General features: G+C 53.4%; 1 protein-coding gene across 2 annotated transcripts; it reads right to left on the bottom strand.

Annotated features, from left to right (window-relative positions):
* Positions 1-2,872: 2,872 nt before the first annotated feature.
* On the bottom strand, positions 2,873-8,943 carry ANGPTL4 (angiopoietin like 4). 2 transcript variants are annotated; one of them, XM_054717194.1, is made up of 7 exons: positions 8,426-8,943; positions 8,124-8,234; positions 7,904-8,021; positions 5,393-5,506; positions 4,996-5,091; positions 4,626-4,907; positions 2,873-3,512 (listed from the first exon to the last, which is right to left on the bottom strand). In XM_054717194.1, the coding sequence occupies exons 1-7, from the start codon at positions 8,774-8,776 to the stop codon at positions 3,331-3,333; spliced, it is 1,254 nt and encodes a 417-aa protein (XP_054573169.1). In that variant the 5' UTR covers positions 8,777-8,943; the 3' UTR covers positions 2,873-3,330. The 2 variants fall into 2 exon arrangements, with proteins under 2 accessions (XP_054573169.1, XP_028016346.1); XM_028160545.2 differs by having other exon boundaries at positions 8,441-8,943.
* Between the last annotated feature and the right edge of the window lie 553 nt (positions 8,944-9,496).

The raw sequence follows: 9,496 nt of genomic DNA, 5'->3' as shown, positions 1-9,496 counted from the left end.
AATAGCCCTGGCCGGTGTGGCTCAGTTGGCTGGGCATCGTCCAGTGCACTGAAAGGTGGCTGGATGAGTTCCAGTCAGAGCACATGCCTGGGTTGCAAGCTCAATCTCCAGTTGGGGGCAATCTCCAGGAGGCAGCAGATCAATGTTGCATTCTCACATTGATGTTTTTCTCTCCCTTCCTCTCTAAAAATCTTTTAAAAATTTATTTTAAAAATCAACCAATCTAGCCAAAACCGGTTTGGCTCAGTGGATAGAGCATCGGCCTTCGGACTGAAAGGTCCCAGGTTCGATTCCGGTCAAGGGCATGTACCTTGGTTGCGGGCACATCCCTGGTAGGGGGTGTGCAGGAGGCAGCTGGTTGATGTTTCTCTCTCATTGATGTTTCTAGCTTTCTATCCCTCTCCCTTCCTCTTTGTAAAAAATCAATAAAATATATTTTTAAAAAATCAACCAATCTATACTAATAAAAGGGTAATATGCTAATTAGACCGGGTTGACCGGACATCTTCCGGTCATCCAGCCTTCTTCTGGACAAAGCCATGGTGGTGGGGGCCAAGGCAGAGGCAGTTAGGGGCGATCAGGCTGGCAGGGGAGCAGTTAGGGGCGATCAGGCCATCAGGGGAGGGTGGTTAGGGGCGATCAGGCCGGCAGAGGAGGGCAGTTAGGGGTGATCAGTCCAGCAGGCAGAGGCGGTTAGGGGCAAGCAGGCAGAGGGGTTAGGGGCAATCAGGCAGGCAGGCAGAGGCGGTTAAGGGCAATCAGGCAGGTAGGCAGAGTGGTTAGGGGCAATCAGGCAGGCAGGCAAGTGAGCAGTTAGGAGCCAGCAGTCCCTGATTGCAAGAGGGATGTCTGACTGCCGGTTGGATCAGACCTAAACCAGCAGTCAGATATCCCCTGAGGGGTCCCAGATTGGAGAGGGTGCAGGCCAGGCTGAGAGACACCTCCCCCAACGCCCCCGTGCACAAAGTTTGTGCACCAGGCCTCTAGTAAGTGCATAAATAAGTGGAATAACAAATCAACATTTCTCTCTTCCTTTCTTTCTAAAAATGAATCAATCAATAATTTTAAAAAATAAACATTTATTTTTAAAAATATTTTTTATTGATTTCAGAGAGAAATGGAAAGGGAGATAGAAACATCAATGACGAGAGAGAATCATTGACCGGCTGCCTCCTGCATGCCCCCACCCCCACCCCATTGGGGATTGAGCCCGCAACCTGGGCATGTGCCCTAGACTGGAATCAAACTGAGAACTCTTGGTTATAGGTTGACGCTCAACTACTGAGCCACGCCAGCCAGGCTAAACAATTGTTTAAAAATTAAATAAAAATGGAGTCAATATATCCTGATATGCCTGGGAGTGAGCTGCTTTGTTTGTCATTTGGCTTAATTATTAACAGTATACCCCCTTTCACTTTCAAAAAGCGTCTCAGTTTGGACCATCAGTTATAGGTCTGTAATGAGATGGGCTTGGTACTAGCAGGGACTCTTCCTTCCCTACAGTATCCCAAGCACTTAGCATGTAGCAGGTGCTTGGTCAATACTAGTTGAATTTACATATGCATTTTTAAAAATATATTTTATTGATTTTTTACAGAGAGGAAGAGAAAGGAATAGAGAGTTAGAAACATCGAGAGAGAAACATCGATCAGCTGCCTCTTGCACACCCGCTACTGGGGATGTGCCTGCAACCAAGGTACATGCCCTTGACCGGAATCGAACCTGGGACCCTTGAGTCCGAAGGCCGACGCTCTATCCACTGAGCCAAACCGGTTTCGGCTACATATGCATTTTTAAAAGCCAACTTAAAGGAAAACATACAGACGTGACCAAAAAAAATGTGAATTTACCCCAAACACTGAATTAATGTACACATTAGAGCTGTGCTGTCCAAATATGGTGGCCATTGGCCTCTGTGCCTGTTGAGTCCTTAAAATATGGTTGGTCCAAATTCAGATGTGCCATAAATGTAAAATACATACCAGATTCCAAATATCTATAATAATAAAAGAATATGCTAATTAGACCAGACAGCTGAACGACCTTCCTGAGGTCCTTCCAGATGACCTTCCGGACGAAGCCGGGGCTGCGAGGGCCGAGGCAAGCCACCGCAGCTGCGAGGGCCAAGCCCCTTGCATGAATTTCATGCATCGGGCCTCTAGTTTAGTACATAAAAGCAATGTCAAGTATTTCATTAATAACTTTTATGTTGATCACATATTGAAATAGTAATACTTTTGATATATTGGATTCAATAAAATATATTTGTAAAATTCATTTCACCTGTTTCTTTTTACTTTTTTAAAAATGTTTTTATCAGTTGGTGGGACACTGAGAGGTTAATGGTGATTCACATGCATAAATATGATCAGGAGGGTGTTCTAACTTTCTCTATTACCTGCTTCCAGAAGGAATGAATGGGGGCTTTGTTTTCTAATTTTGAAAATAAAAATAGCCGAGCCCTGGCCAGTTTGGCTCAGTGGATAGAGCTTCGGCCTGTGGACTGAAGGGTCCCAGGTTCGATTCCGGTCAAGGGCATGTACCTTGGTTGCGGGCACATCCCCAGTAGGAGGTGTGCAAGAGGCAGCTGATTGATGTTTCTCTCTCATCAATGTTTCTAACTCTCTATCCCTCTCTCTTCCTCTCTGTAAAAAATCAATAAAATATATATTTTTAAAAAAAGAAAAGAAAAATAACATACACATCATAAAATAATAAAGGAAGGAAATTAAAATCAGTTGTCAGAGGTGGTAGAAATAATCAGTTTTGTCCTTAACAGGCCAGGGAGTGTTCACCTCCACCTTGAGAACATGTTTACCTGGATTTTGAAACTGTCCACTTTTAACAAACTTAAGGACAAAGAAGAATGAAATATTCTGAAGCTGCTTTTATTTCAAGAATTCTGTGGGCTCCGCCCAGACACCAATGGCATGGGCTTGTCCCACAGCACCCACTTACAACAGCACCGTGAGGGTGTCCTCGTCCCCTGGCCAGTCAACATGACTGAATCTACCATTGAGGGCTGCCTGGTTGCCCCTGAGTGGTCCCTTTGCATCTCCCATTCCTTGGGTAGGCAAGGAGCAGGCCTCAATGCCTGTTGGTCCCACACTTCTGTGGTCTGTGCCCTGTAGTTCTGTCCTCAGAGGGTATGTCACCTGTAGCCACCCTACTGAGAAAGGGGGCCTGTTCACTCATAGGCTGCTTCTCTGTCCACATTGCTCCAAATGGCCCCTGCCCAGAGCCCCTGCCCAGGCAGAGTGTGGCCACATGCTGGGCCAGAGTCATAGTCACTGTCCTCTAGGAGCCTGGGTCCAGGCCCCAGCAAGGAGGCTAAGAGGCTGCTTCATCCGTTCTGGGCTGGATCAGCATGGTGGTGGCCTGCAGCGGGTAGTAGCGGCCCCGCCACGTCTTCCAGAAGATGCCCTTCTTACGCTGCTGCCGCTGCGGAGGAATGGAGTGGAAGTACTGGCCATTAAGGTTCGAGTGGCTGCAAGTACCAAACCACCAGCCTCCTGTCAGAACAAAAGGGGACATGGTTAGGGGGGGCCTAACCACCGGGGCTGGGATAGCGATGAGGCTAGGCACTGGACTTACACACTTTAGATGGGAGGGCTTTGGCAGTGGTTGTCAAATTGTGCCCTGAAGAACCTCAGGTTGTAACAGAGGAGCCTCAGGGACTCTGGGACCCCCCAACCCAATAACCGTAGCTTTCACATCTGTGACCGTGGCAAGTTACTTCCCTGCCCCTGACATTCATTAAAGACTTTCTATGATTGACATCTGTCTCATCAATTCATATTATATTGAACCATAAAAATTACCAGTATTCCATCACTTTTTGATGTATTTTTTATTGATTTTTAAAGTCACCCTTTTAAATGTTTTTTAATTGATTTTTTTAGAGAGAGAGGAGAAGAGGGAGAGAGAGAGAGAGAGAGAGAAACATCGATGAGAGAGACATCGATTGACTGACTCTTGCAGACCCCCAAGATCGAGCCCACAACTTGGGCATGTGCACTGACTGGGAATTGAACTGGTAACCTCTTGGTCCATGGGTCAATGCTCAACCACTGAGCAACACTTGCCAGGCTTTTATTATTTTTTAATCTTCACCTGAGGATATGTTTTTATTGACTTTAGAGAGAGAGAGAGAAACATGGATGGGTTGCCTCCCTTATGCAACCCAACCAGGGGACTGAACCCACAACCTGGGTATGTGCCCTGACCGGGAATCAAACCCACAACCTAGCATGGGATGACATTCCAAACAACTGAGCCACACATTTTTTGATTCACCAAAAGGGAGTTTGATATATTTCACTTCACAAGGCCTGGACTCTGCCTTAGATTTCATTAGAACAAGACGGAGTTTGTCTTGGCGGCTTTGCTACAATGTCATCTCATTGAATATTCATAATAATCCTATGGAGTAGGCACTGTGATTATGCCCATTTTAAAAGTGGGGCAACTGAAGATGGGAGAGGTTAAGTCAGTCGCCCAACAGCACACAGCAAGTAAGGAAAAGAGGGTAATGGATGGAATTGTGGTGAAGGCAGGGCAGGGAAGCAGAAAGGCAGGGAGGGGAGGCCCCGCAGGCAAGACCAGGAGGGACAGAGCTTACTCACCAGAGAGGTTCTTCGCACAGTTCTTGTCCCCATGGAGGTCGTGGTCCTGGTCCCAAGTGGAGAAGGGAAGGGAGAGGCTGCTGGGTGTCATAGTGGTGGCACCCAGCTCGCCGGCCATGGGTGCTGTTAGCTGCAGGCTGTAGGCTGTGTCCTCACCACCCAGGCGGATGGGGAACTGCAATGACTTGGCATTGCCTTCCCAGTCCTGCAGCTGCACAGCCAGGTGGCTGCCATGGTCCCCCAAGATCAGGTGCATCTTCTCTAGGCCCAGCCAGAACTCTCCTACAGTGGGAATGGTCATCAGTGAGACAGGGACCCACCGCCACAGCCCCCTCCTCTCCCTGTGCCTCTGGCTTCTGGAAACACCCACCTTGGGGATCTCCAAAGCCAGTCTTATAGGCTTCCCAGGGCTGATTGAAATCCACGGAGCCATCCTGGCGCCTCTGAATTATGGTCCAGCCTCCATCTGCCCAGACAGGTACAAGGTCACTAGGAGCACCCTTCTCACAGGGGACTCCGACTCCTCCATTTGGCTCCAAAACCCAAGCCACCTCCAAACCCAGGGACAGCAACGCTCCCCTCATTCATCCCAGCAGGACTGGAGGAAGGTGGTCAAAGGAAGGAATACTGTGGACTGGCAGCAGGCGGAAGGCTCAGCCTAGGTCTTTGTCCCCAGGACTCAGCAGGGAAAGAGGGAGTGGGAGTGAGGGAGGTGGGCTGCACTTGACAGAATGACAACAGTTCCCTAGTGGGCTAACACGTCCTACCTGAGGTCATCTTGCAGTTAACCAGGAAAGGCAGGGACCCCTGAGGCTGGATCTGGAATAGTCCACTTTGCCGTTCTCCCTCTTCAAACAGCTCTTGGCAGTCCCTGGGCAGCCCTATAGGGCAAGGAGAGGGACAGGGAGATTGAGTCAGAGAGCAGTCCTGTGGGTCTCAGGAAACAGGTGTGTGTAGAATCTGGGCAGTGGGCAACAGGGATATTAGAAGGCAATCCTGAGTTCAGGACACCCCCCCCCCCACTTCACTTGCCTAAAGTCTTCCATGGCTCCCTCTGACCTTCCTTAATACTGACCACAAGATGCTCCAGGATCGGCCTCTGCCCCCATCCTCCCTCTTCCCACACTGCATGCCCACCTTCTGGCCACACAGCCTTCCTTGTCCCACACATCTTCCTGCCACAGGTCCTTTGTACATGCTGGTCCCTCTGCCTAGCATGCTCTTCCCTCATGCCTTTTTATGCTTCAATGTAAGGTTTCCAGGTTCTGGAAGAAATCTCTGACCCCCCAGACCAGACCAGACTCCCAGAAAGGAGCATCAAGGACTTCCCACTCGAAATACTAGGGCCATCTGGTGTTCCCTCCCTGACTCCCTCCCCTGAATGAGGCCTCTATGAGGCCAGGGATAGGGAATGTTCTTGGCCCAGTCTGGCACCAGTGCCCAGGCTGATCCTAGTCCACAGCAGGTGTTTAATAAAGACACAATGAATGAATGATTGATAAATGAATATTTGCAGGAGCTGAATGGGGGGCTGGGCAGGGGAGGCAAGAGCTGAGCTAAACTGGACAAGCTTTGCTTTGTCTAGTGGGGGATTCGGATCAGGTCTGGATGGGACTTGGGATAGAGACATGGCCACATGGCCGGGGGTCCCAGAGGGGGAGTAGTTGAATGTCTGAGGAGTAAGAGAGGGAGGGAGGGAGGGAGGGAGGGAGGGAGGGAAGGAGGAAGGGAGGAAGGGAGGAAGGGAGGCAGGGAGGCAGGGAGGCAGGGAGGGAGAAGGGGAGGGAGGGAGGAAGTGAGGAAGAAGGGATGGCTACTGCTAGTGGGAAGTCCCGCCCCCAGCCCAGCAAAGAAAGTAGGGGAAAGGTCGCTGGAGGGAAAGGGGGAGTGAAGGCCCAGGACAAGGGGTGAATGTGTCCTATTGTTGCCAGGGTGGGGGCCAGCCCAGAGTGACTGCAGACACTTTCTGGCCCCTGGGGCAGCTCCCCTTTCCCCTACTTTCCTTTCTTCCAATCAGGACAGGCACCTGGCCAAACCACCAATGTGGCTTCCATTAGCACCAGCTGTTTCTCTCTCCAGCTCTGAACTTTCCCCTACTTGGCAGGACTGAGCTGGAGTCTGGGAGTTCCCAAATCCATGAGTTCCCCCTTCCAATCCCCTCCACATCCCTCAGCCTGGACCTATACCTACTAGTCCATCCCAGAAGCCCCTCATCACAGGACAGAAGTTTGAGAGGGTGTACTGGACCCTTTCTGACAGGAGTGGGGGCGGGGAGCCGTGTGTGTGTGTGTGTGTGTGTGTGTGTGTGTGTGTGTGTGTGGTGGGGGGGGTGGGGGGGGCGGACGGGGGCGGGGAAGCCCTCAAAAGAGAGGGCTGGAAGCCAGCAATCAGTCTGAGGGTGTGAAGGGGGAGAATCTGAACTTTTACCCAGTTGGCTATAGACAGCCACAGATGCCAGGCCGGGTGATGGGGTAGGAGGACTAGAGGGAAGTTGGCTGGCTCTGGGGCCATGAACTTAAGGTGGGGCAGAGACAGGAAGCTGGGAGCCTGTGTTGACATACACAGACATGTGGTTGGAAATTTGGGCAATTTCAGGCATACATTCAAACAGGACCCAGAACTGCAGATGGTGGCAATGGCTAGCTCTCTGTGGAAGTAGGGGAATGGGAAATGGGGGTAATCAGGTACTTTGGGGCCAAGAATGGGGGGAGGGACCAGGTGCTCAGATCCGCAGCCCTGGATTTGTCAGAGATGCAAGAGGGAATGTGTCTGACCAGGGAGATAGGCTCCCTGCCCTTGCTCTACCTCCTGGATCCACATTCCCAGTCTTAGAACCCTTCTCACAGGCAGGGATTTGCTGTTCAGCCAATAAGGACTCCAGACTCCCCAGCTGGCACCCTCTTGTCCACCATGGTGCCCTCCTAGAAAGTTCCAGCCCACATGGAGGTGTCCCTGCATTGCCCCACCCCCTTCCCCACACTCCTGCAGCTCAAGTCCCTTTTGGACTTGGACCCTCTTTCCCAATCCTTGCTCTATTAATAGCCAGCAAGGCTTTGGGGAAAACCCACTGGCCCATGGGAAGAAGGGTGGGGCAGTCAGGGACAGAGCTGAAGAAGGTGCCCCATTAGCCCTTCACCAGAGCCCAGAGGGACCCAGGGCCAAGACCTCTCCCCTCAAGTAAGGCGGACACGACAAGGAGGGGTACAGGAATGGCAAGTGCACGTGTCTGTGTGTGGAGGTGGGAGCTGCCAGAGGACAGCAAAGGGCTGGACACTCACTGTGTAGGTGGGTTATGTTGTGAGTGGAGCCAACAGGCTGGGACATCTTGGGCAGCCTCTTCCTCCTGGCAGGCTTGGCCACGCCGCGGCCCAGGTGCGTGGGGGCCAGGAGGCCCACCTGGGGAAGGACGGGAAGAGAATGTCAGCTATGACTGGCGCACATCCAGACTCACGGGTTCAGCTTGGACCTCCCTGCCCTCGTGGTGCAAGCATCTGGTACCTGGCTCTGCAGGTTCTGGATTCTCAGGTGCTGCTTCTCCAGGTGGCGCTGCTGTTGGGCCACCTTTTGGAAGAGCAGCTCGATCCTGCTGTTCTGAGCCTTGAGCTGAGTCTGGAGAGAGTGTGAAAAGCCTGGTGAGGACCTGGCCTTCTGCCGCCCGCCTCTCCGTTCACCCGCTCCTCTGTCCTTCCAACTCTCCATTCGACTCCTGGGCAGGACAGCTGAAGGAGCCCTGGAAGCGCACCACTTCCGTCCACACCCTTCCAGACCCGCAAGAGCGTGGTACGAATGCGGGCAGTCACCTGGATAGCACGTACCTGCAGGCTGCGGAGGGTCTCAGGGACGGCCTCGCCCCGGGAGACCGGACTTGCGGGCACGTGCGGGGGCGCGGCGGCTGTTCCCGGCTCCCTGCAGGCGGCCCCGCACGCGCTCAGACGCCGCTCCAGCGCGCCCAACTGCCCCCGGGTGCGCTCCGCGTGTTCCCGCAGCCCGTGCCCGAGCTGTAGGAGCCCGTGAGCCAGCACGTTCACCTCGTCCCAGGACGCGTAGCGGGGCGGCGGCTCGGCCGGCGCGGGGCGGCCCTGCGCGCTCAGCAGCCCGGCGGTGGCAGCGCACAGCACCAGGGCTGCTCCGGCCGTGGGCGCACAGCGCATCCTTCCCTGTGGCCTGGGCGCGGGGACGTAGGGACTCAGACAGAGGGGCGCGCGGGCTCTCGGTGGACGCGGGTTCTAAATACGCGCCGACCCTGGCGGAGGCTCGCGTGGGTGCAGAAGCCCCAAAGGACAAGGATCAGGTCCAAGCCTCCCGCCCTTGGTTTGGCGTGTTCCTGCGGCACCCTTTTTATAAGGCGGGTGCGAGATGGGGGGCGGAGCAGCTTCGAAGGCGGAGCGCACGTGCCGGGGGCGGGGTGTACAATCCGGGGTGGGGTTCTGTGCATTCTCAGCGGTGTAGTTAGTGTGTGGGGTGCAGGGCGCCCTAAGATTGCAAAACTCAGACTCCTCCCCGCCTGGCTCTGACGCGGCTTCTCCGCCGACCGTGGGAGACGTGACTGTCCCCCTTACCGTAATCCTCTTTCCTGCACCGAAATTCCGAGTCTCTCCCCGCTCCCCCTCCCATCCCCCCACCTCACTGCACCCGAAGACTGGGCGGCTGGCATTCCTCGTGCCCTCCTCAAGTCAAAAGCTGGGGAGAAGGCGGGAAGGAGACGTGTGAAAGGCCCCGGTGCGCTGAGTCCCACAGGACCAGGAGGGAAGAGCTTCCCAAGACCAGGCTGCCCCCTCCCTCCCTCCCCTCACTACCACCCAGACGTCTCCAAGCTCCCACGCTCCTTCCCGCTCAAGGATTCGTCATAGCAGAGGTGTCTGTGGATTCTT

Source organism: Eptesicus fuscus, chromosome 6 (genome assembly GCF_027574615.1).
Source record: "Eptesicus fuscus isolate TK198812 chromosome 6, DD_ASM_mEF_20220401, whole genome shotgun sequence".
NCBI lineage: Eukaryota > Metazoa > Chordata > Mammalia > Chiroptera > Vespertilionidae > Eptesicus > Eptesicus fuscus.
The sequence above is the reverse complement of the archived record's forward strand: the minus strand, read 5'-3'. Positions and strand labels throughout refer to the sequence as shown.

Excerpts from the sequence above, each read along its gene's own strand:
- ANGPTL4 (XM_054717194.1), bottom strand. The coding sequence starts at position 8,776 with ATGCGCTGTGCGCCCACGGCCGGAGCAGCCCTGGTGCTGTGCGCTGCC. Across the intron at positions 5,507-7,903 it reads CAACATAACCCACCTACACA|GGCTGCCCAGGGACTGCCAA; the intron begins GTGAGTGTCCAG and ends CTTGCCCTATAG. Across the intron at positions 3,513-4,625 it reads CTGTGCGAAGAACCTCTCTG|GAGGCTGGTGGTTTGGTACT; the intron begins GTGAGTAAGCTC and ends TTGTTCTGACAG.